General features: G+C 51.6%; 1 protein-coding gene across 1 annotated transcript in view; it reads left to right on the forward strand.

Moving 5' to 3' along the window:
• The window catches only part of ADARB2 (adenosine deaminase RNA specific B2 (inactive)), a 227,444-nt gene that overhangs the window by 154,587 nt on the left and 46,163 nt on the right, over positions 1-26,694 (forward strand). The window contains exons 2-3 of the mRNA XM_020883684.2: positions 10,937-11,023; positions 12,677-13,548. Coding sequence (XP_020739343.2) covers positions 10,937-11,023; positions 12,677-13,548 — 959 coding nt within the window. The remainder of the gene's footprint in view (positions 1-10,936; positions 11,024-12,676; positions 13,549-26,694) is intronic.

A 26,694-nucleotide genomic window follows, 5' to 3' on the forward strand; every position in this document is an offset into this window, starting at 1 on the left:
ACCCAGAGTCCTTGGCCCCAGGGCCCAGCCGCCCTCCTGTTGGCTCTGATCCCTCTGTCTGTGGGGTGGGTCCCAAGTGGGGAGAACCAGGATGGGCATAGGGGGGAAAGGGACTATCAGGATCCCCAAAAGGCCTGCACCTGGATGGGGTTGCCATACTGATGCTCATGATAACTCGTGGGAGGCTGCTCCTTCTGTAGCAAGGGGAGGAAATGGGGGCACAGAGGGTGACCGGCTCCCAGGGATTGAGGCGGGGCACGGCTCCACAGTGGGACCAAGAAGCACGCCCACACCTCCTGGGGACCAGTGGACCTGCCCAGAGCTAGAGCTGGGCACACCAACACTACCCCACACCAGAGCCTCCAGACCCTTTCAGGATGCGTGCACAGGTCACTGCCATCTAGTCTGCCCACATTCACTCGGCAGGCCTGCTGCAGTCTTTGTGCATGGGTTCAGAAGAAGTACATTGCTCTGTTTTGGACTGTTTTGAATTTATAGATATAATAGCTCTAAAGAAAAGACAGAGCAATTTTGAAGCAGGAGCAGAGTCCCAAACCCACAGAGCTAAACTCAAGTTCGCTTAGATTTGCACACAGGTATTTTACATTCCTTTGTTCAGCAAACTCGCCTTCCAGTGAATGTTTCCCGTCTCCCTTCTCAACACACTTGCGTGGTCCAGGTGGCAGTGGACAAGCCCAGCTCTTGAGGATGTTTTGCAACTTTGCTTGAAGACCCGAGGGCTGCCCTAGGCCTGACCCCCACAAGGGAGCCCCCCCAGTATCCCAGCTCGCAGGAGGCACTGGGCTCGCGGAGAAAAGGGTGCTCGACGGAGCACCTGTGTCTCAATTGTTGCCTTCACCCCAAACACTTGCATGGAGTCCTTGACAATTTCTCAGAAACAAGAGCTCTCCTCAGAATTCCTGGTAACTCAGCCAGGACAAAGTAGAAACAAAGGCGTCAGCCCTGTTGGAGTCTCTACTTCTATTGTGTTTCTAACTCAGTTCCAGGAAAAAGTTGTTCTAAACAGAAGTTTTAGAGAATTTACATAGAGAAACGGCACTAGCAGCAATGAGGCAACAGACTCTGCTCTTCTGCTTTTCTGAAGGCAAGTCCCAGGTGTTACTGAACCCATCTTTTCTCCTCCCAGGGTCCCACCCTAGTGACCTGGTCCGCATCATTGACCGTTTCTTTTTTATTGACACATAGTTAATCTACAATGTTGTGTTTCTGACAAAGCAGAAAAACAATAGCTGTTGCTGCAGAATTGATTCTGTTGAGCATACAGGTGACACTTATTATATGCAGGCACTTTCACAGCCCTGGGAACAGACCTTGCATTTCCCCAGAACTCACAATTCACAGGGTCTGTGGGCTGAGGGCTCCGCAGACATGGTTGCTCTGCGAAAGCCGTGAGCCAGAGCCTGAGTGTGAGCAAATCATGTAATCTTCCCATGCCTCGGTTTTCTTATCGATGAGAAGGAGGCAATACTAGCAGCTAACGATCAGACTGCTGCAAGTATTAGTTGAGGTGATACAGAAAATTGGTGTTTTACTGCTTCTTCTTGAGACATAGTCAATACCAGTAACACCCAAATAAGCAGCATCAAGCCTGTTACAGACCCTGGGCAGGGGAGGAGGTAGGGGGCTGTCCTCAATCAACTGGTGCTGTACCCAGGGTCTCCGAGGACCCGCCGGGAGCAGGTAGGAGGGCTCCCCGGGGATGGAGGAGGCAGGTCAGGGGCTCTGCAGCCCCACTCAGCTCTAATGCCAGGACTTGTAGGCAGGAAGCTTCCCCCTGAAATTTAACTTAATGTGGGCAAAAAGGGAGGTAGGGTTCAGCAAGTTACATGTTCTTGGACAATTTTAATGAGAAGAACCAGTAGAAAGGGTCTGCTCCAGGGCTTAACCTATTGCTTCCTTGGGGATGAGATGGTCCTAATATATTTCTTTCCAGCTCAGATTTGGGGATTTCAGAACCACTGTCCATCACTTAGCCTCTGGGGGTCTGGTCAGCATCCTTTAGGTCCATGGATTTCACTGAATCAGCCAAGTCTGTCTCGGCAAGTGGGGCAGACGCCAGGTCCTGGACAGCTCACAGCTCTCACTGCTGCCCCCGAGGCCCACACTGTGGCAGCCGGAGAGCAGATCATTGAATTCTGCTATGACATGTTTTCACCAGGCACACGGGCGACCAGAGTGAATTGTGCATCCCAGTGCCCTGGCCTGGCTCTGTCATTGCTACTCTGATGCATGCCAGTGGTGCAGTGAGAGCCCCAGGGGGGAAGGGGGTGGTTCCGTCTTAGCGGCATTATTGGTCATCTCGAGACTCACGGTCAGGCTGTCAGCTTGCTGCCTGGGGACCGGACACACAGCCCATCATCACTCCTAAGCGCATCACAGAGAAAGGGCCCATGCACTCAGAGACATGTCCCCAGGAACTGGCTGGCTCCGAGGAAGCTGCTTGGTCAGGCACCCAGCACGCAAACTCTCAGATCTCTGACACGGGAACCACGAGCTACAGTGTCCACACGGCCAGGATCCAGGGTTGTCCTTAAACTTGCTTGGTTCAAAGAAAGGGTTTGCCTCCTGTTTGTCCTGGTGTTGAAACAATATGCTCACGTTTTGATTAAATACGACGTAGGAGCTTGTCATCAGGATGGTACAGCAGAGCAGGAACCACTCAGCAAGAACGCACTTCATCCGGGGCGGCCTCGGCCTCCGAGCTCCAGAAGGGGCATGGTGCCCTGTTCTCTCTGAGCCCCAAGTGCGGCCAGACCCCAGGCACACAGGCACCTGGGGCAGTAGCACTGCCCCTCACTCGTCTCCAACCAGCACCGCTGGGACGGGAGCTCCACAGGAGCCAAGGAGCCGAGCAGGAGGGTTCTGGCCTGAGGCCAGCGCTGCTGACCCTCCACGGGTGACACGCAGAGCCCTGGGAGGGCTGGGTCTCAGCACAGAGTAACATGGACTCTCCTACCAGCAGGAGCCGAGAGAGGTGATTGTCGGCAAGGCTAGTGGCTGATGAGGTAACCGTGGAAACCCTCAATCCTGCAGTTCTTGTAAGAGCCCCCAAACAGAGAAGCTTTCAACTGAAAAAGCAGTGATTCGAATCCATTCCCCATCCCTGTGTTTGAGTGTCACTCCAGCTCCCAACACCCTGCCCCAAACAGTTACTCTGTATCATGGGGCTTGACTCCAAACACACAGAAACAGGTCCTCAGGCAAATTAAAAACATCCATTTGCCACATCTTATTACCAAACGAAGCCGAACAAAATAAGAGCATTAAAATGAGCCTCACGGGGATAGGGGACTTGCACTGTGTTGCGGGCTCTGGCCGTTATAACACCAGGCGCGTCTCCCCCAAACAGACAAGCACACAGCCACCAATAACTCAGGGTGTTTTATCACTGTGTGTCCGCAGGCCAGGCATCAGATGGGAAGACACTCTTGAAACAGAATTAAATAGTTTTAGATCTAATTTTACCAGCCTGAACCAGGTTGCAGATTGATTTTCATGGCATCTAATAGAGAACACACACGTGGCCCCTCTTATAGAAAATCCATCTACCACACTGCTTTCCACCCAGTCTGCTACTCACTAGAAGTAATAAGAAACTAATATTTCACAAGCAGTGTGTCATCCTGTAAATGGCCTCGTGCTCCGAAGGAGCCAGGAGCCACCCATCAGGCAGCCCAGGCCCACGGGCCTTGTCAGCACTGGGGCCGCCCCATCCAGACCCTGCCCAAGAGCGCCCAGAGGCATGTGCCCACAGCCCGTCTGTCCCAACACATGCCCCCTTTTCCACTCATGTCTCCTCTTCCTGTGTTCAGGCCTGCCTCCAAACCTGGGCAGCGCTGGACTATGACACACAACAGACATGGTCATCTCTCTGGACCACCTCTGCCTCCTCCCTCACCAGAATGATGTCTACACAGGCCCATTTGCCAGTCATAACAGAGTGTCAGGAGGAGAACGTGGACTCCACACAGGCCTGGGGGCAGTGTGAACACACACCTCGGACTCTGCACAGGCCTGAATGCAGTGTGAACACACACCTCAGACGCCACACAGGCCCGAGCACAGTGTGAACACACACTTCAGAGGCCACACAGGCCTGAGTGCAGTGTGAACACACACTTTAGACTCCTCACAGGTCTGAATACAGTGTGAACACACACCTTTAGAAGAGAATTTCTTTTTTTTATTTAGATGCACTTTCTTGCAAAAAGTCCCCATCAGTCACTTGTCAGTCCTTTGAGCCTGCTGTTCATGCAAAGTGCAGAGCAAGATCGGGGGCGGAGCTGGTGTGGTTTCAGGTGCCCCTCCCCCACTTCCCCAAATAATCCAGGTGTAGTTGGACCTGGTGAACACGTGGGGGGCAAGCAAGTGGGGGTGACACTGGAGACCCATGTGTGGGCCTCAGACGGTCTTGGGTGAGCTCTTTCTCTCCTGCCCTTCTTCTCCCCTTACTCCCTCTCCCTTTCCCCTTCTTTTCCTTCCCCCCACTCACCATCCAGAACTCATATGTTTGCTGCCCTCAGGCCCCCTGGGCCCCCAGTTCAGAACCAAGGCTCCAGGCCCACAGGAGCCTAGGACACCCCCTGGGTGGGGGGGTCCACCCAGACCAAGATGCCAAGTTTCAGAACTGCCCAGAGCCTCTGCACAGGGGCCCTCAGCCGGCCTGGACCCCACCCCTCTGACCCAGCCCAGACTCACCTTTCAGCACAAGAACACTCGGCTCTGGGGCCTACCCTAAAGGGTAGGCACTATCATTAGCAGTCAGGTCACCTCCAGTGAGATGCTGCCCCCCCACCTCCTTGGCCTCCCTGGACAGGACAGGCTCCTCACACTGTTCCTTCTTGGCATCAGTGTGTGAAAGTATTGATTCTGGGAGCAACTAACTTGCATTCGATAAAGATCTGTTGTGTGAATGTATTAGTGTGCCCCAGTGGCTGGAGGTCAGGCGTGGGCAGGCTGGTCCGCCCGAGGCCTCTGCCTTGGGCACACGGACACCACCTTCTCCCTGTGTCCTCACGCAGTCTTTCCTCGATGAGTGTCTGTCCTTAGCTCCTCATCCCAGTCACAGGGGATCACGACCCACCCTCGCGGCCTCACTGTACCTTCATCACCTCTTACAGGCTCATCTCCCAATATGGTCACATTCTGAGTCTTGGGGGTCAGGACTTATCCTGAATTTAGGGAGGACACCGTTCAGCCGATACAGTGAGTGAGGGATAGACAGGCTGGCTGCCAGTTTCAAGACCAAACTCATGATCTTATCCCCTGGGCGTTACCAGCTGAGCCCGGCCAGTGAGCAGACCCTCTCATGTCACAGGCCCAGAGTCTTTTTCTGCCTGAACTCCTGGCTCAGAGATGGCAGCTTGAACACAGTCTCTTAAAATTCATGTTCCTGAAAATCGGCGAGAGAGCGTCTTGCCTCCCCCCTGCTGCCTGCATGGAGGTTAATTGTTCTCTGGCTTCCCGGGCAGCCTGCCTGCTCAGGCTTGTCCTCATCTCTGTTTGGATAGAAGCATCAGTTTGCGACACACCTGTGCTAGGGGAGCAGCCACGGCAGGAAGGAAAGTGGGTCAGGCCTGGGGGCCGTCTGTCAGTGCACGTCTGGGGAAGAGGAAACACAAGGAGGGAGCACACAAAGAGTTGGGTTTGTAGCCTGAAGGTGCTGACCACGCTCTGACGCTTCCAGCTGTCACCGAGCCGTGAGGACGTGGCCGCGTGTGGCCCATGGACGCCAAGGACAGAGCACAAACCTCACTCCAAACTGCTGAAATAGGGCAGGACCAAGTGCCGGACTGATCTCATTTTTAAAAATAATCTGTGAACTATTTAGTGCTTTTCAGGAGGCAGAGAAGAAGATCAAATCCGCAGGCATTTTAGCAGTCACGGTTTTTAGCAAAAACAAAAAGTAACATGTTTGTTCCAGCAAACATGTTATTTCACAAGGGTAGATTTTCCAAGTGACTGACTTGGGACTCCTACCCCAAAGGGTTTTTCCTAAATTTTCATCTTAATTGGTAAAAATTGTTTCATAAACTGTTGATAAAACAGTCTGTGAAAGCAAACACAGAGTTCACAACAACACGGTCCAAACGCTTGGATCTTTGCACGACTCCTCGGTCCTCGTGGGTAAACTGAGGCTCCATGGCTGCAGGGCATGTGACAGGGCCTGACGCTCCCAGCCTTCCACTCACATGGGCTCATTCTTCCTCTGTGTTCCTGTGTCCGAAGACGGCTCCAAAGGGCCTTGTCTTTGACATTCTTCTTAAAGCCCTTTAAATGAATTTGAGCTTCCAAATCTACAAAGTAAGCAAAAGAGAAAGCAAAACCCCCAGGCCCTGACTAGGAGGCCTGACTGCACATACAGTTCATTTTAATATCTGTCACCTCGGTTTCTCCTTCCTGGAGTAAATCGTGCTCTTATGCTCACTTCTCATCGTTTAGTTTCTTGTCCAGTCACATTTTGTATCTTTATTATTTTTAAATAATTGAGATATAATTTACACACAGAGAAATGCACAAAGTGTGTGTGTCACAGTCCAGGGGCAAATGCATACCATGTAACACAAGTCTCTGACTACACCTGGGAGGTTTCGTCCTCCCGGAAAGACCCCGCCCTCCCAGACAGCCTCCCTGGCCCTAGTGTGACCCGTGTGTGACCTCTGTGTGACCTGTTGCCGAGGGGGGCTGTGCCTCTTCTGGGATCACAAGGAACCTTGTCTTTTACACCTGGATTTTTGCACAACGTGATGTTCTAGAGATTCATTTGTGTCATAAAGTATCTTAATCCTCAATCCTTGTTATTGTTGATCACACCCACAATATGAATTTAAAATAGTCCATGTTCACATCCTTCTGTTACCAGGCCCTTGGGATGCTTCGCAATGAGAGCTGCCTCGAATAACATTTCTGCAAATGCTCTGGCTCAGGTTTCTTCTTAAACGAATATATATGAATGAATGAATGCATTCTTGAAGGAATACATATTTCATTGATCTTATGACCATTTTCATTATGATTCAAGATAGAGCTCAGAATTCACTTTTTTCCAGGATGGTGTACAGTTTTTCAGCACTTCTTGTTAAAAAGACTTTCTTTCACACCTGTGTGAGACTCTTGAGACCTTTGTTGTAGGTCAGTTGATCACACAAGTATGATTCCATTTCTGAACCATCCACTTTGTTCCATTTTTCTATATTTATGTCATCACCAAATTGTGTTTCGTCTTCATTATCAATATTCTCAACCAATGTGATCTCGTGCATTTCCAGGAAGTGGCTTCTGCCCCACACGTGCTCCAAAAACACAAGAAATCACTTCAACGTGGGCCAAAGCCATTTATTTTGCAGTTGTTTGCACTGAGTAATAAGGTTTATAATACAAATGTCCTGGATCATTCACTCCAAGTAGCTCATTGAAAATGCCATTATACTAATGACCTGAATGTCCCCCCAAATCACTCCTGACTGGAGGCCAGCCTGCATGCTGTCCTAACAGGGGCCTTTCACACAGAACAACATCCTGCTGGTTCACAGGGACACTGGGCCTGAGCTGAGAGCCGTAGACCCGTCCGCAGGCCGGGATGCCCAGCCCGTTTTCCCAGGAGAAAGACCCCCTCCTTTCTCTGACTCTCCAGCAAGAGGCCGGGAGCCCTGTTAACCAGCTGCTCTCAGCAGACCCAAATCATCCAGAACTGAGAGTACAAAAGCAGGGCCTCTATTTTCCATCAGTCTGTGACCTGCATGAAGCCAGATTTTTAAATGACTGTGAGAAACACAGAGATAGAAGCAGCTGGGCACTGAGGCTCTGCTCACCTGGAACCTGCAGAAGTAGATACCTTGACAGGCCTGTGTCCAGGAAACAACCACGAAGAAGGCACCAACAGCAAATAATTTGTCTTGGAATTTTTCTAAATAGAAAATGCAGTTCCTCACCCTTTTCCCTAATGACCGTCTAGACACTCGATCTGAGGGAATTCCCTAGCATCCAGTGGTTAGGACTTTGCACTTTCACAGCACTTTGATCCCTGGTTGGGGAACTAAGATCCCACAAGCTGTGCACTGTGATTAAAAAGAGAAGACTCTATGTGTCCTTCCTAGGAGTCGCTGTTTCCCACCTAGAGTACATGTGCTGTCAGGGTAACTACTTCTCCCTCCTGAAGCAGCCTAGCAGGTGGCGGTACCCAGAGTCAGGTGAGCTGACTCAGCATCTCTGAGGCTTTCTGCCTGGCTTTCTGCCTGGTTTCAGCCGGCCCGAAATCCAAACCCACCACACCAGAGGAGTGAATCAACCAATGAAGGGCTAGGGTTACCAGAAAATCCACAGGATGTCCAGTTAAACCTGAATTACTTTTTATTTTTTAAATTGTAGTAAAGCATACAAAATATAAAAGGTGCAGTATTACCCGTACTCCAGCATGTAGCTCAGAAATGTTAAGTATGTCTTTATGTTGTACAGCCACCACCACCTCCACAACCCGCTTCCTCATTTCCTCAGGCTGGGCTCTGTCTTCACTCACTGACCAGCCCCGTTTCCCTCCTCCAGCCCCTGGAGGCCATCATACCTCCTGTCTCAGTGATTTATAGGTCTCTAGGGGCCTCACAGACGTGGTCACACTGCATTTGTCCTTTCGTGGCTGGCTTCCTTGGTTAGCACCATGTCCCCAAGGTTCACCATGCTGTAGCCTGAATCAGAATCCCCTTCCTTTTCAAGAATGAATAATGTTCCCTCTTGTGTACAGACCACATCCATCCGTCTGTCCGTCTACCTCTGGACACTCGGGTTGCCTCCCCATTTGGCTGTTGTGCGTCACACTGCTTTGAACATGGGTGTGCTGTATTTCTTTGAATCCCCTTGTCGGTTCTTCTGGATCTACACCTGAGTGGACGTATAGGCTTCCCAGTGGCTGCACTGTTTTACACCCCCACCAGCGTTGCACTGCATTCTGATTTCTACACATCCTCACCCACAAATATTATTTTCTTGGTTTTTTTTAATAGCAACCAGCCTAACATGTGTGAAAGGCTGTCTCACCCTAGTTCTGATTTCCATTTCCCTGATGATGTTGAATATCTGTTCATGTGTTTATTGGCCATTTGTGCATTTTCCTTGTAGAAATATTTATTCAAGTCTTTTGCCTTAAATTTGCATTTCAGATAAATAATAATTTTTGTAGTGTGTGTACGTCCCACACGATAGTATAGAGATATACACAGAAAAATATCTCTCATGTATCCAAAAGTCAGTCTTCACTAGATGTCTTGAATTTTTATTTGACAACTCTGGCCACCCTAGAAATGGAGAACTCTGATGGATGGAAAACCATCTCTAAGTATTTCACAGTTTGTCTAAGGTGAGCTCTGAAACGGCTTGGTGTGTTTTGTGGGTGTCTGGTTGGGAGCCCTGTTTATTAGAAAATTGTAATTTCATTTCGAAATGCTCCAGACTAAATCATGTGAGCTTCACAGTATTTCTGGAATATTACTGGGCTCCTTTAATGAAATTATAACTCAAGAAGAGATTTCATTCCCACACAGTAAATTGGCATAGCCACGAGGGTGGGAGCGGGGCCTTCCCTGGCTGATTCCTCTTGTTCGGCAGAATGAAGAGGGAGAAACCTCCCGTATTTGAGTTATTTATTGTTCTCTGAGTGAGCATTATATTGTTGCCTGTCCCTGCTGGAAACAACAGCTGTTAACAGGCTCCTGAATGAATTTCAGCGTGAACTCCCCTGGCCTCTGGAAAGCCCGGCTAAAGAGAAAGCAGGCTCAGAACAGAAACAGAAAGAGCACGTTCCAGGCCCAGGTCTGGAGCCGGCAGCACAGCTAAGGTTTCCACAGAAGATTGCGGAGGTGTGCCCGGAGCAGGGCTCCGGTCTGACACAGAGCAGACACAAGGCAGCACCAGGCACAGAGGATGCAAAAAGTGTCCCTGACAGGGGCCCTGGACCCCCCCCCCCCCCCTGCTGCAAGCCAGCGGGAAGGCAGGGGTGACCCTGCAGTGACCTCTGACACACGGGACGAGCAGCGGCATGCTTCCATCCGTGGTTTCCTAAGAACACATGGTTTTCTAAGGTCACGTGGAAAGTCAGGAACGCTGCAGCCCTGAGGGTCTGAGCAGAGGGGCTGTGGGGGCATCAGGGCTGAGTTCTCCTGTGGACTCACTTGCGGTCGGGGTCAGGGTTCTGAAATAGGGAGTCTTCCTTTTGGTGCCTTCCTCAGTTATTATCTTATTTCAGCCCTTGGTCTCTGTTTAGAGGGAATAGCTGAGCCCGATGGTCCCAAGCGCCACCTTGTCCTGGGTTTGAGTTGGTCTCTGCGCTGCCCGCAGGGGAGTCTGCAGCCAGGACCAGCCCTGGGGCTGCAGGCAGGGGCTCCCGGGCTCCCCTCACCACTCAATGACTGCCCCCACCTCAAGGGGCCCTCCACACCCTCAACCCTGCTCCTTCCTCCTGTCCCACCATCTTCTGCTCAAACACACATTTGAGTATTTGTTACAATTTTGAGAAGTCCTTTTTTTCACGCACTTTCAGTCCACAGAGCAAGGTCTCTGCCTCTGGGGAGGAGGGTTGTGGCTCTGTTTGCAGGACACTTGTTTAGCTGAGACAGCTCTCAGTCTGCCTCTCTGTGAACCAACCTCAGTGAGCAGGTAGAGACTTCTGGTTTTGAGGGACATGGAGATGCCAAAAATAAGAAAATAAGAAAGATGGATATCATAAACTTTAATATTGAATGGAGAGGGGAATTTGATAAAACACTGTCAGAAATTCAATAAAAGACTAAACCAAAATGAAGAGGCTAAAACCAAAATGAACTTTCAGCTTTCCAGGTCCAAACCCCCAGTAATGAGAACATTTGAAAGCACTGAGTTTTTCTGAAACTTGGTGTCAAAAGTGCATTTCCTGTTCTTTTCTTTCCAGACAAAGTGAGCGTGTTGTCAGCCTTCATCGCTCCCTTCAAACGCCTGAACCCTGGGGCCACGCACGCAGAGGACGAGGACAACCTCAGTAAGCAGCTCTTTCCCCAGAGCCAGGGTCCCACACCTCCCCAACTGGGATCCCATCCCCCCACCCCCACAGTGGTAGGAAATCCTGGCAGTGACCATGTGACTGAGAACTCCAGGCGTTGCAAGAAAAGATACTAGTTCTCTTGGACCACCCCTCCTCTCTTTTCTTTGCTTTTCCCTCCAAACCAAAAAGAGAAAGGAAAGTGAACACAGCCTCTTTGAACAGTATGTCCAGTTATTTAACAAGGAAAGAGCTGGACGGGTGCCTGCTGTTGAAACTGCATTTGGCTTGTGAAACTGGAGAGACACCAGGGTAGGGGGCAGGGGGGTTGCAGATCTGGACAGCGCACCCACCGAGGAGATCAGAGCAGATGGCCATGAGGGGAGGGAGAGTTGGGTGTGTGTGTCGGGCAGGGCACCCCTCTCGCTTATGGCAGGAAAGCGTGGAGGGTTAGATGCTCCACACGATCAGAACACTTCTTGCATTTCAGTGTTATCTGACAGGTCTGACCTTTGCAGCCAGAGTCAGGCATGTGCTTGTGGGAACAGGTGGCGCGCTGATGGTCACTGAGGCTCTTGGGTAGGTGGCCAAGGAGCAACAGGTGTGTCCAGGGGTGCATCATGGGGGTCCCCAAGCCTGGTCTCAGAACTGGCACAGGACCAGGCTCTCTGGGGGCGGGAGCACTCCAGCCCTCTTTTCTGAGGGTCCTGGAATTTCTAGGAAATTCATTGGGAAACCCAGCTCCTGAAATAGGCAGGGGAGTTGGCCTGGACAGGCATTTATGTGTCTGCCTCCCCTTTCCTGCTGTTTTCAGAACTGCACCTGACTCTGCTCTGTGTCAGGGGTCTTGTCTTTTACACATGTCCCCCAGCTCAACCTCACAATAACCCCGGAGGCAAGAGCTGCCAAACCCAGTTTCCATCTTAAGAAAATGGAGTTGAGGCAGGCGGAGGGGCTGCCCAAGGTCACACACACTCACCATGGTTGTGGGGGACTTTGACCTCTCACCTGCTTGACCCGGAGCCACGGAGTGACCACTGCCCTGCCCTGCAGCTTCCCTGACTTCCTGCAGACTGCTTGGGAGGCTGTGTTGGGGAGAGTTGAACCCCTAATCAGCCCGTCTGCAGAAACCATGAGTGGCATCACCCCCAGAGCATGTATCAGGATGGCCTGGGAGACTGCACTTCTATCAGCTTTTAATTACCGATCAGCATAGGTGGGGTCTTCCTCCATGTTTGGATCTGCCTGATTCACTTTAAACTTTGAGGCTGACAGACCTGGGATGATGACCAGAGAGTGTGGACACGATCTCAGGCCAGGAGGAGGGCAAGCTGGGCCTGCCGGGTGGTTGCTCCAAGATAAACATTATCCTGAGAGGCTCAGAGGGCGGCCTGATCACCAGCCACTTTGATCACACACACTGCCTCCCCCATCCCACATCTGGGAGATCAGTAAGAACATGGAGAGCTCCCAGAGAGTTTCTGGGCACTTGCTGTGGGCTCCCAGGGTTGAGCTGTTACTCCTTCCATCTTTACCTCCAGTTTGGGAAACTGCGGTTTATTCCCACCCCTTGGCCCAGGTGCTGAGAGGGGTCGTCAGAGGTGGGGCCCATGGTCCCCACAGCCTGGGTCACACGGTCTGTCTCCCCTCCAGGTACCAGCAGTGCTGACGTCAAGGAGAACCGCAATGTGAGCAACCTGGAGGCCAGGCCGCCACCGGCCGGGGACAGGGCCCGAGGGGGCGCGCCCAGCCTGAAGAGGAAGCGGCCGCTGGAGGAGGGCAATGGCGGACACCTGTGTCCCCTGAGGCTGCTGTGGCGGCGGCTCTCATGGTCCGTAGCACCCAAGAATGCACTGGTGCAGCTGCATGAGCTGCGGCCAGGCCTGCAGTTTCGCATGGTGTCGCAGACCGGCCCAGTGCATGCACCCCTCTTCGCCGTGGCCGTGGACGTCAACGGGCTCACCTTTGAGGGCACCGGGCCCACCAAAAAGAAGGCCAAGATGCGGGCAGCCGAGCTGGCCCTCCGCTCCTTCGTGCAGCTCCCCAATGCGGGCCAGGCTCCCCCAGCCCCCAGTGGTATGGCCCCTGACTTCACCTCTGACCAGGCCGACTTCCCCGACGCCCTGTTCCAGCGGTTCGAGCCTGCAGCACCCAGCGAGGGCTTCCCGGGCTGGCGGCCCCCCGCCCCCGAGTGCCTGTCCACAGCCTGCCGGAGGAGCCGGCTCCTGGGCCGCCCACTGGACCTGGGCCTGGGGGGACCCACGGCCCCAGGCACCGGGAACCCAGTGGTGCTGTTGAACGAGCTGCGCTCTGGCCTGCGCTACGTGTGCCTCTCAGAGCCAGAGAAGCGGCGCGCCCAGAGCTTCGTCATGGCCGTCAGCGTGGACGGGAGGACGTTCGAGGGCTCAGGACGCAGCAAGAAGTTGGCCAAGGGCCAGGCCGCCCAGGCCGCCCTGCAGGCCCTCTTCGACATCCGGCTGCCCGGCCACGTCCCCAGCAGGAGTAGAAGTCACCTCCTGCCCCAGGTGAGAGCCCTCGGGTGGCTGCCAGGGGGCAGAGCGGGGCGGGGACAGTGGATAGTCCCCCTGCTCCATCCCCATGTGTGTGGGGGGGCCCCTGCGCCTCCCAGACAAGCAGGTGCTGCCCCTCCTGCCTCAGTGCAGGAGCTGAGCTCGGATTTGGGGAGAGAGAGCCTGAAAGCAAATGTGGGAAGGGAAGGAATGCCGAGGGACCGCAGAGGTGATGGAAAGCTGGGCAGCCGGCTGTCTTGGCAATGGTGATGCTGGCCACAAGGGACAGGGCAGCGGGGGAAGGGCTCCCTGCCCCCGAGAGGGTGGCACGGCAGGACGGCCCCTCAGTGCCCGTCATTGGCATGTTCGGTGCCCACTGGTGTGTTCGGTGCCCGTCAGCGTGTTTGGTGCCTGTCAGCATGTTCGGTGCAGGTCAGCATGTTCAGTGCCCGCCAGCATGTTCGGTACCCACCAGCATGTTTGGTGCCCACTGGTGTGTTCAGTGCCCATCATTGGCATGTTCGGTGCCCGCCAGTGTGTTCGGTACCCACAGGTGTGTTCAGTGCCCAATGGTGTGTTCAGTGTCCACCAGCGTGCTCAGTGCCCGTCGGCGTGTTCGGGGCAAGTCAGCATGTTCGATGCCCACTGGCGTGTTCTGTGCCCACCGGCATGTTCGGTGCCCGCCAGCGTGTTCAGTGCCCACTGGCATGTTCAATGCCCATCAGCGTGTTCAGTGCAGGTCAGCATGCTCAGTGCCCGCCAGCGTGTTCAGTGCCCATCAGCATGTTCAGTGCCCACCAGTGTGTTCGGTGCCCGCCGGCATGTTCAGTGCCCACCAGCGTTTTCAGTGCCCACCAGCATGTTTGGTGCCCATCAGCATGTTCAGTGCGGGTCAGCATGCTCAGTGCCTGCCAACGTGTTCAGTGCCCACTGGCATGTTCGGTGCCCATCAGCATGTTCGGAGCAGGTCAGCATATTCAGTGTCCACCGGCATGTTCGGTGCCAGTCGGCGTGTTCGGTGCAGGTCAACATGTTCAGTGCCCACCGGCGTGTTTGGTGTCCATCGGCATGTTTGGTGGCCCGTCATTGGCGTGTTCGGTACAGGTCAGAATGTTCAGTGCCCGCCAGCGTGTTCAGTGCCTGTCAGCGTGTTCGGTGCAGGTCAGCATGTTCAGGGCCCACCGGCATGTTTGGTGCCCATTGGCATGTTTGGTGCCCATCATATGTTCAGTGCCCGCCAGTGTGTTTGGTGCCCGCCAGCGTGTTCGGTGCAGGTCAGCGTGCTCAGTGCAGGTCAGCATGTTCAGGGCCCACCGGCATGTTTGGTGCCCATTGGCATGTTTGGTGCCCATCATATGTTCAGTGCCCGCCAGTGTGTTTGGTGCCCGCCAGCGTGTTCAGTGCCTGTCAGCGTGTTCGGTGCAGGTCAGCATGTTCAGGGCCCACCGGCATGTTTGGTGCCCATTGGCATGTTTGGTGCCCATCATATGTTCAGTGCCCGCCAGTGTGTTTGGTGCCCGCCAGCGTGTTCAGTGCCTGTCAGCGTGTTCGGTGCAGGTCAGCATGCTCAATGCCCATCAGCGTGTTTGGTGCCCATTGGTTTGTTTGGTGCCCATCAGCATGTTCGGTACAGATTGGTATATTCTGTGCAGTTGGCGTGTTTGGCGCAGATCTGGGCTGCGTCTCTGACTCGGGCTGGCGTTCTGCTGAAACAGGGCTGGGTGGGCAAGGACCCACCCTGCACTGCCTCAGGGGCTTGTTGCCCACAACACGCGAGCACCTCACGGAGCTCAGCCCTGCACAGGGGGCTCTGCGCACCGTCCTTGTGTTGGGACCTGTTCTCCTGCCTCCTCCTCCTTCTGTTCATCTATGAGCATTGTCCCCTCTGAGATGACACAAGAGGTCTCCCTCATCCACTCTCTCATCAATGGGGGAGAAGGTTTTGCAGTTAAAGGCCCTCATTCTGCACGAGGTCCCTAGTCAGAGCTCAGCACTTGTAAATCTCTGCTCAGACCGGGGCGTCCTCATCTCACGTCACCTCACATAGAATCCACTGTTTGCCTCATGAGGTCATGTGTCCACTAGGGGTGGACTTGGGGTGCTGGAGGGGTGCTGGACAGTGAACCAAACAAATGCACTAGGACGGAGCCTTCATGTCAAATCACAGCCAGGAGCCAGCATCTGTCCGTCCTCCCATCCCTCTACCCATTTGTCCATCTGTCCATCCTCTCATCCATCCAATGAGCAGTTCTCTGACTCTGGCAAGCACAGAGCATGGAAGGGCCCAGCGGGTATCAGTCTGGTCCCTACAACTCAGCCTCATGAAGGACAGAAACTGCTGAATGGGGAACCCCAGGGGCAGCTGTTTCTCCTGCTACTTCTGCCCCCAATTTCTTCATTAATTTTCAAATGTTTACTGCACATTCTAGGAGCAAATTGGAGGGGTTGGCCCATTATCTCCCCATGTCTTGCCTCCCACACAGCCTCAGATGACACAGTGCAGATAGAGGCAAGTGTTTGGCGTTGACACGGGTCCTGGCCTGGAGTGTGGTGGCCCTGCTGTCCCTTCCTGATGCCCCCACCTGTCTCTCTCCCTCTCCTCTGCCTGGCGTCTCCACCTCGCCTGTAGCTCTGACCCCCCCAACACCTTCCAAGGAAGCCCCTCAGCCCCTCTCAGGCCAAACGACCCGGGCTGCCCAAAAGGCCTCCCTCCTCTGCCTGATGCTATTTAGTGAGCAGAGCCCTTCCTCCAACTCTGCTGTGCACACAAGCCCACACACACACACACCCCTGCGTGAGGGCTGAGGATGTCGGTGAGCCTGCCGTGATGCCTTTCCTTTCACGTTGTCAACCCTGCACTCTCAAGACGCAGGAACCGGGCGGCACTGCTGCTTTGTAACAGTTGTTTGACCCCAGAATGCAGCACATCAGTGAAAGCTGCCGCCGCTAAATAATTCTTCCCTAACAGTCGGCTAACACCCACCCGGGTGACGGAGGGTGAAGAGCAGTAGGAGGCTGTGGTCCATCCATCACCCTGGACGGTCCTGGAGCATGTTGCCCACTCCCCTTTAAGCACCAGGCAACCTCCGGGGCCTTATTAAGTCCAGACCCCACCTTGGACGTGGTCTAGATTCAGAGATTCCAGGGTCCCTGTAGATGCAGCTCCTCTGCCTCCTCTGCCCAGGCGTCTATGCTGTCTGCAATGCATCCTTTCCACTCACACCAGGCCTGGTCACCAAGGTCATGACCTGTCACCCGTGTGACCACGCCGCCAGCACCTGTGTCAGGAGCCATGCCCCCGTTCCTGCTGTGCACACCCCCAGGAAGGTCTGTGAGGCCCCTGCCCGAGTCCAGGGCAGGTGGCAGGGGGGACAATGTTCACCCTGGAGAGACCCAGCCTCTGGCCCTGGGGTATCCAGCTCAGGATTTGGCGCTCCCTGCCCTGGGGACAGGCTCAGTGCACAGGACACCTGGGGTCTTGTTTAATAGCTCGCCCGCCAGGCCCGCCAATATGGTCAGTCAGCGGTGTGGGACTTCTGGCTGCAGGAATCCCAGGACCAGGCGTCTGCGGTGCTGATGCCATGCAGGCGGGTCAGGACCTGCCCTGGGTTGTTCAGCCTCAGCCCAGAGCAGATCTCAGTGGGGCTGGCTTGGTGGGTCAGAGGCTCTGCCCATCCTGAGGACAACTCTGAGCAACACAGCCCCCCAGGAACCCCTCAGCTCAGACCCCAGGGATCCACCCCCAGGGACCCCTGCCCTCGGCGCCCAGACACCACCCTCCTTGGGCAAGTGAGGCATCTGTCCCTCCAGGCTGAGCACCCCTGTCCAGCAGTAAAGATAGTCATTTAGGCTGGTTTTGGCCTTGAGTCTGAAGCAGTTCTGAAGAATAACATTCTCAATGCAGATTAAAATCACAGATATGTTGGATTTCCACCACCACCTCAACATAAGGGGTGTCTCAGAACCAGCCTCAATTTCATGAGATCTGACTTCAGGTCTCTTTGCCAGAGTGACAAGAACACAACTTTATTAAATTCTCTACCGCCCAGGGCAGGCCTGAGTGAGTGGTCACTGTGCAAACACAACTGATGAGGTGCCCACGGAGACCAGGGGGAGGTGGGGGGCCGGCCTGAAGCTCAGATTTCCTCTAGGTTCACAAAAAGTGTGAACGTAATAACAAGACCATGACAGAAAATAAATGCTCGTTAGCTGGAACATCATTGTTAAAAAAGAAAAAGTCACAAGACCTGTGTCTCTGTGGTCTTACTCCTCACCCCTGGCATGAGAAGACTGGGATTCACAATAGCATTAAATTCTGCCAGAAAGCCTTGTCTCTCAGTGCTTCTGCTCTCTGGAAACAGAAGAGCATCAGTCACGTGATGGAGAAGAAAGTGACTAAAAGTTACGGTGATGCTGGTTGGGAGGGGTAGGGAGATGGTGACACACGGCCCCTCGTGTGAAAACCACGGGCTTGTCTTGCTCTGAAGTCTTTCACCCTCAGTGATGCCCTTTTTTGTTTGTTTTTCTTTCTTTTTTTAAATTTCTATGTCAGCCTACGGTGGTACTAACAATGTCTGAAAGATTCAGTCAAAGCAAGCAGCACACTCTCTCCCCAAGGGTGGGAGGTTGTGCCTTTGAAACCAGCTACCAAGGCCGCATGCTGATCAAGCCCTTTGCAGGTCCTCCCAGGGAGCGGATGGCCCCGGCCAGGCCTGGCCATTGGTCAGGTGCCCAGAGCACCTTCTCTGCTCCCTGGTGGCACAGCTGTCTGCTGGGAGGGGGAACCAAGGGACATGTAACATCATGGAAATAAAAACGCCTCCAGAGGTCAGCCCTTTACCACAAATTTGGATTTGAGCTCCCGTACACACCTAGGCTATGGAATTGGACCCGGGGCTGACTGCACCTCGACCTGAACAGCCGCACTTGGGGACACAACAGAGCCCCTCCCCTGCTGCCTGGCCACCTCACAGGTTGTCTGGTTTCACATCCCTGCTGACCTCTACCCTAAACACAGAATAGTCACTAGTGTCACCTCGACAGATCAGCAGGAGCAGGTCCTCAGATTTCAAATGGGCCTGAATTACAGAGGGTGAAAATCATACCCGCTCAGCTTTGAGATGGCTCAACACCATCCATGGTGTTTTCCCCTGAGGACACCCCAAAAAAACAGTGGGACCCCGTGAGGCCCCCCTCCTGAGCCCCAGTGGCCTCACTTCCCCAAATGCTCCAGCTGGCTCTACCCTGGCCACATGTCCACTGCTGGGTCCGCAGGGGCCCTTGGTCCCAGCAGCCCATCCACCTCCCTTTCAGTGTTTCATGCTTGGCCATGGCCATTCTCCCCGAGGCGAGGCCATGATTGTCCAGGAAGCCTCCTTGCATTCAACTCCATGGCTCCATCTGTGATCTGTGGCCACGACACCCTCTTGTGGTCCTTGAGGAGGAAAGAGCAGCCTTCTATCCTCCTGCCTGTCCAGCCAGCGCTGGCCTACCCCATGTCCTCATCTCCTCAGTAGAAGCACTGATGACTGGAGAGGAGTGACAGGTCCCCTGGCTGCTGTCACACACACGTACCCTGGTCCCTGTCTCCAAAAACCCCTGCAGTGAGGCTGCTGAAGGCTCTGTAGATGCTAACAATACACTTGTGCATTGACACAGTGTACACATAATGTGTACACAATGTAACATATGATAGAGCCTGTACAATGTACACACAGTATCTGCACAATAGAATTTATACTATACAATCTATATAATGTATATACAATGTGTACACAATATAATTTATATGAGACAATCTGTAAAGTGTACACACAATGTATACACAATTTAACTTATATGATACAATCTGTACAATGTACACACAGTCTCTACACAATATAACTTATACAACCTATACAATGTATACACAATGTCTATATAGTGTAATTTATATAATACAATTTGTACAAGGTACACACATTGTATATACAATATAGCTAATATTATACAATCTGTACAATGTATACAAATATAATTTATATATTTTTGTACAAAGTACACTCAATGTGTACACAATATAATTTATATGATACAATCTGTACAAAGTATACCCAATATAATTTTATGATACAATTTGTACAATGCACACGCAATATAACTTATATGATACAACGTATACACAATATAATTTATGTGATATAATTTTTATAACTGTATACTCAGTGTGTACACAGTTTAATTTATATGATACAACCTGTACAATGTACATACAGTATCTACAAAATATAATTTGTACAACACAACTTATATAATGTATATACAATATAATTGTACAATACAATGTACACTTGTACACTTAAGCATGATGGATGCAATGTACCATATACATTTATATAATAGCCCCAGCATCTGAATTTCTACTACAAAAAGTTTGATACAATTGAAGTTGGAAGAGATAAATGTGTCTTTAAACCTGTATGTTCCCCATACAGTTTTGGTGTCTTCAAATATGGTTAACATGAGTGTTGATCAATTAAGCAGAGACTGTAAACCAAGCTTTACCAAGCTGTAAATCGCTCATGATTCCACAGCCATGACTGGCACTGTCAATGCCGGGATGGCCCATAGTGATATGAGGGGCTGATATGTATCAGACACTGACTGTGTCACATGTTGCTGTACACATTTTACATATAATAGCACATCTGAGCCTCACAGAACCATGGAGGGGGCACCACTCATGTTCCCATTGTGCAGATGCAGGCCTGAGGGGCAGGAAAATGAAATTCTCCCACCAAAGTCTGGCTGGTGAAGCTGGGAGGAGGGTCACCGGACGGCGGAGGGCAGAGACCCTCCGTCAAGCTCCAGGCTGCCTTCCCAGAGTTGCCAACACTTACAGATTTGTTGAGGAAACAGATCCACCTAAATAATAGGGCAGCATGTGGCCTGTCATAGTGGGAGTGACACGGGACACAGAGTGGGCCAGAGCAGGAGGGCCAGCAGCAGAAAGGGGGCTCCCAGGTGAGGGCCCCCCACCTAGCGGGGGCGAGCAGGAGAGCAAGTCGACTCCCTCACAAGATCACCTTTGTCAGCACAGAGCCTGCCCTTGGCTGTGTAGATGACAGGCTTTGTGGGGAGGGTTGGGCCCCCTCTTCCTTGGGGACACGTTGTCACAGTGAAGGGGACTGACAGCTGATAAAACGCAGCAACTGGGAGGAAGCCCACATTCAAAGAGGAGGAGAAGGCGAAGAGGAGCATCTCAGGGGAGACAGCACCTCCACCCACGGAGCTGGGGGCCTGCACACGATGGAGGAGGGCTGCCCGGTGGCTGTTTGCCTCTGCCCTGCCCCCAGAAATGGACTGCGGGGCAGCCGTGCTCCGCAGAGTTCCCACTCCCTTTCTGCTTGGCCATGAACACCCTGTTGTCTCAGGTGACGGTCCTCGAGCAAGAAGCAAACTAACACCATTCTCGTCAGAAGCCAATGGCGCCCCACCCCTGTGCTCGGAGTTAGGAACCCTTCCTCAACTCAACGTGTGCACCCAGGAGAGCAGGGACGTGTCGTCGGTGAACACTCCATCCCTCTTCTGAGTGACCAGGACACCTGTGCCCGTAGAAAGCCCTCCTTCTAAATGGATGTGTTGACTGGACAATTGTGGCACAAACCCCCTTTACCCGGGACTGGTTGGTATTTGAACTGTGTTTGGTGGTGTTTGTCTTTCGTAATCAAAGCAGATGGGAGGCAAGCAGGAATACAGCCCTAGGCCATGTGGGCAATTACACAAACCAGGACAGGGATGGACAGAGGCTCTGACGGCTCTCAGAGGAAGGGGGCACAACAACAAGGCCCCCACCTGCTTCCCTGAGTCAGCCCAGCAGAGGTGCGGCTGTGCCAGTGTCGACCCTGCGACAGACTGAATCTCATCCACTTTTCTCCAGGCAGAGAGTTGGCTTCAGGGACAAACTGCTGTGGGCTGCATGTGACCCTGCAGACAGGCTATGGGGGGTTGGGGCGGGGAGTGGTCAGCCAGGAAAGAGACTCCGACAGACAGCAAAGCCATGAGTCATCTAACTAAGAATTGAAAAGAGTCTCAGGCAGAAACGATGCTTTGAATTCAGACTATGGAACCACAGAACCTGCTGGTGACTAGAGATGAATCCAGACTGACGTGAATGTCCAGGTGGGCAGCTGGAGATCCCAGCCTCCAAGCCCTACAGACAGCATCTGCCCACCACTCCCCAGGACTAATGGCTGGGACAAGAGAGCAAGGAAAGTTGTCTCCTTCCAGCCTAAAAACCATTGGCCCCACCGCTTTGTCCACTCTGAGAAGCATGAGGGAGCCTCCCAGAGGCCTGGACTATCGCCCGCTCTCGTCGTAGGAGCCATGGCCAGCGGGGAGCCACTGAAAATAGGAAATTCACCCAATGAAAAAATTCCACATCATTATAGACAACACTTTGGGTGGCCAGTTGGCCTGATTCAATTGGGCAGTTGAGCCTGATTCAAAAAAAGTTACATATAACTTTTGGTCACATGTAAAACTGACAAAACAGGTCTTTAAATAAAAAGGGATAAATCTCTTGGAATTCATTCTGAAATGGCCCAGCTCCGGGGTCTCCTGAGTCTCGCTCTGCTGTTGGGCCACCTGCTCTGTCTCCGTGGGCAGGGGGAGCCCAGCAGAGTGGGGAGGGGCTGCCGTGTGCAGTAAAGGCCACGGCCCCCGAGAACAGCTGATGAAGACGAGAAGTAATGAGCCGAAACTTCCCGAAAGTAATTCTTCCCTGGACTAAGGACAATAATAAAACTCTGCCTGACATGGGCTACCCTCTGAGGACTAAGAAAGGGTAATTTTTTCTGCAGAGAGCTTCTGTGGTCTTCTGAGGGCGAGTGGGCTGCAGGAAGTGTCTCTCCAAGAGGAACACGTCATAATTCACAAGTAGCTGAGCCTAAATGGAGTTGCAAAGGTCGTTCTTACTTTATAACAAGAAGAAATATTCCAGGAACCCTCAAGCCCTTCATTTTCCTCCCACAGCCATGCGGTACCCATGGATCATAATACAGAATTATCTGCCTTTCTAAAGCAAGAACTCTGACTTTATGAACATTTGGGGGTTCACATGACGTGTGAGAAATCTGAAGGCATCCAGTGAAAGGCACTGCTTAATACCCTTCAACTGCTTAATGTCCTTAATGTCCTTCAACTGCTCAGAGTATTAAATAGGCAGCAAGTACAGAAAACCTGAACAAACAAAGGTAAACATGATAAAATTCATTAAGTCACAGTGAGCATGAGAGACGGACAGGAAAATCATCATGATAATGAAGTAATCACCTTAATGGAGACACTGCAGTATCCCATTGGGGTGTATCTGATTACTAAAGGGAGTGACATTTTAAATGCGTCACAGAGTCCCATGGTCTGGGAGCCTCCTCGGGGGATGTTCCAGGCATGCAGACAGTAGTTCTGAAATGAACTGGTGCTGCATTTATGCATCCCATGAATTGAATGACTGTGCGTTGGAGTTTCTGAAAATGGGGGACACATCTAGAAATCACTGGATTTCACAACCAAATTCTTTTTGAATAAGAGCTAATTATGTTTTCATTTGTAATGAAAATATATGGAAACATGCTATGAATGGTCATATTAACCACAGCAACCCAATGTTAAGACCCACATGGCAGGCAGTTTATTGTGATGCAAACATGTCTGAGTTGCTTGTGCCAAATAGGAAGAGCCGGGCAAAGAGCTAGTTGCAGAAACAGTGAGAAATCGGGGCTGCAAATTTTGCTTCGATGACTTCTGAAATCCGAGAAAAGTGACAGAGTTCTTCCTGTTTAGGCAGAAACTGATTTATTCTTATTTAAGTCATATCAAAATATTTCTTAAGGTTTAGAAAAGGCATAAATGACTGTCAAGGTTTGTTCATAGTCTTACCGATGACTTGCCAATAGCAGGCCTACTGGCAAAGACATTGGTTTCCATGTATCCATTCATCCATCCATCCATCCATCCATCCATCCATCATCCTACACATATTTAAGGGGAAGCACTCTGCCCCAGGCAATGTGCCAGGTGCTGGGAACACACAGAAGTATATAAGAGGAAGCTCTGACCCTTGAGTGTTTTCCAAGTTGTGGCCCAATGTCTCCTGTGTAAGGTTTGCCTGGGCACCATCTTTAAGAGCAGAACCTGGCCTTTACTCTGAAATCAATCACCAAATCAGAATATCTTGGGTTGCATTTTTCACAAGTATTCCAAATGATTCTTAGTCCTGCTAAAACTTCATAATTAACATTGGGAAAGGGTGTAAATGAGAACAAGATACAAAATGTTCAGAGATGAAGCTGATGAGGAGCTAATTCCTGCTACACTCCGTCTACTTGTTACCTCTTGTTCCAGAACCTGAGTGATAAGCACATCTGTTACGAGGGTTATTCACACTTAACAGAAGGACCACTGGGCTGCTTGAGTCCAGTTTCCTGTTTCACCAGGCGGGCAGCAGAGGCAGGAGGGGGCGGATTTGGGGTTCGGTTTGGCTGCCTTTATGCCCCTTCCAATGGGTGGTCACTGCAGTTCAAGCGTGATAGAGCAGTGGTGCAGACAAAGGGGACAGATAGAGGGACAGACAGGGGACAGACAGGGGAGACAGATGGGGGACAGACAGTGGAGGCAGACAGGGGGACAGACAAGGGGACAGACAGTGGACACACAGAGGGACAGACAGTAGGGATAGCTCGCCTCTGACTGCTGTCTCTCGTCTCCACCATCTAGTGCAGACGGCGCAGCCCTGCCCCCCTCGTCTCAGGCGGGTCTTCCCCGCCTACACATGGTGACCCGTGTGCTGCCTTTCCCCAGCCCCAAACTCCGTCCTCTGTGCTTTGTCTTTGTTTTCCTGAGAAGTTTTCTCTGCTCAACACAAGTGTTCTGCCTGTTTACAAGTGTTAAGTGTTGGCAGAATAAGAAAAAGCACAGATGTGAAGACAGTCACCTCCTGAGACCACAGTCACTCTCAAGACTCCGAGCTAGTCCACCGCGCACAGTGGTGGAGTCAACATGGTGGCCAGGACATGGATCCAGGACTCGGTATCCAGGCCTGACTCTCATTCGCCCGCGATGCTGTCTGCACGCCTGCGGGCCCCATGCCCACTCCCTCTGCCCTTGGAGGCTGGGAAGGTCAGGGTCCCAAGGCACGGGGCTCAGTGGGGGCAAATCCAGGCGTCTGGTACACATGGGGAGACAGTCCCTCTGGCAACACAAGGCAAAGTCTGATTGGTGGAGTGTCGTGTAAAAAGGAACAATTACAGCACCAAAGTCACCAAAACCATGGAGCAAGAGCAGAAACTGAGTGCGCTTGGCTGGACCAGGCATGTCAGGTGAGGTGGCAGTGGGTGAGAAACGGGCCAGGACTTCCCTCAGAGCTTGGGCCTGAGCTCCAAGATGCTCGCTTGCGGCCAGGATGAGGGGCTTATGCTGCCGCCAGCAGAAGTGTCTAAGGTTGGCTATGCAGGCAATTTCTTACCTTCTTCTAAGGACAGGCAGGAGACAGGGAACAGGGTGGAAAACCTAGAATCTAGGAGAGGGAAACGGTAACTATGAATCAGATCAATGACTTTTAGTCCATAAGTTAGCGAAACAAATTGTTTGAAAATCTGGGATTCTTTCTCAAATAAATTGATTTGTCCTGTCCAAATTCACTAAAGTAACCAGTTAGTTGTTTCTGAATTGAACAGATAACATCACAGAGCCAAAATCACAAAGATGTATAAAAGAGGAGGTGGGGTGGGTGGAAGGCTGTGGACCTCAATGGCATGAATCCCCTGCCTTCAACAGACAAGCACCTGCACTCTCCTAGGGTCCTTTGAATTCTATGTCAAACCATCAAAAATACACCATTCATGGTTGGAATATTTGACATCTATTAGACACCAAAATAACACCAATGGTTAAAAGCATTTCCAGGCTTCCCTCTGCAGGTTTGGGATTTTAACTCTCAGGGTCCCTGATCTTCAAGTTTACATGTGTTTAAGTGGAGAAATCGGTAAATAACATTCTGAGTCTAGTGGATCCACATCGTATATAGTGTCCTGATGTTGACGAGATCAGCTTTTCTGGAAGCAAACGGCCCAAATGGCAACCACCATGTCTCGTGGAAAGGAGATTCCAGAAAAACCCCTAGAAGCTTTCTAAGGAATTCTGAGTGGATGCGTCTGTGGGTCCATATTGATTAGCATATTGATTAACAGTGTGCTAAAGTCCCAAAATGTGGAAGGTGTAAATGGTTGAGAACCTAGAAGTTCCAAAATTTTGTATTTTAATCTCAGTAGTTTATAACAGTTTTATTGAGACATAAATCAGGTAGCATAAAATTCTTCCTTTTAAAGTGGTTTGTGGCATATTTCCAGAGTTCTGGAAATATTATGTCTAATATTATGTCTAATCTTAGGACATTACATCCTTAAAGCCCACCAGTACTTTCCCCTCCCCCAGGCCCGGCCACCACTCACCCACTTTCTCTCTCTCAATATTCACCTATTCTGGGTGTTTCATGTAAATGGAATCATATAATATGTGACATTGTCTGGCTTCTTTCACGGAGCATAATGTTTTCCAGGTCCATCACATTGTACGATGTATTTCATTTATTTTTATGCCAAATGATACTCCATTTTTATGGATTTACCTAGTTTTATTTATCTGTGTAAGATAATAACTTATCTATGTGGGCTTCCCTGATAGCTCAGTTGGTAAAAAACCCACCTGCTATGCAGGAGACCCCAGTTCAATTCCTGGGTCAGGAATATCCACTGGAGAAGGGATAGGCTACCCACTCCAGTATTCTTGGGCTTCCCTTGTGGCTCAGCTGGTAAAGAATCTGCCTGCAATGTGGGAGACCTGGGTTTGATCCCTGGGTTGGGAAATCCCCTGGAGAAGGGAACAGCTACCCACTCTAGTATTCTGGCCTGGAGAATTCCACAGACCGCATAGTCCATAGGGTCACAAAGAGTCAGACATAACTGAGCAACTTTCACTTCACATTTATCCATGTGTTAGTCCATTCAACTTTTGGGTTGTTCCACTTTGGCTACTATGAATAATGCTGCTGTGCACATTCGGGCGCACACGTCTATGTGGACATATTTTTCATTCCTCTTGGGTAGATACCTCGCTGTGGAACTG

The sequence above is a fragment of the Odocoileus virginianus genome, chromosome 9 (assembly GCF_023699985.2).
Source record: "Odocoileus virginianus isolate 20LAN1187 ecotype Illinois chromosome 9, Ovbor_1.2, whole genome shotgun sequence".
Classification (NCBI taxonomy): Eukaryota; Metazoa; Chordata; class Mammalia; order Artiodactyla; family Cervidae; genus Odocoileus; species Odocoileus virginianus.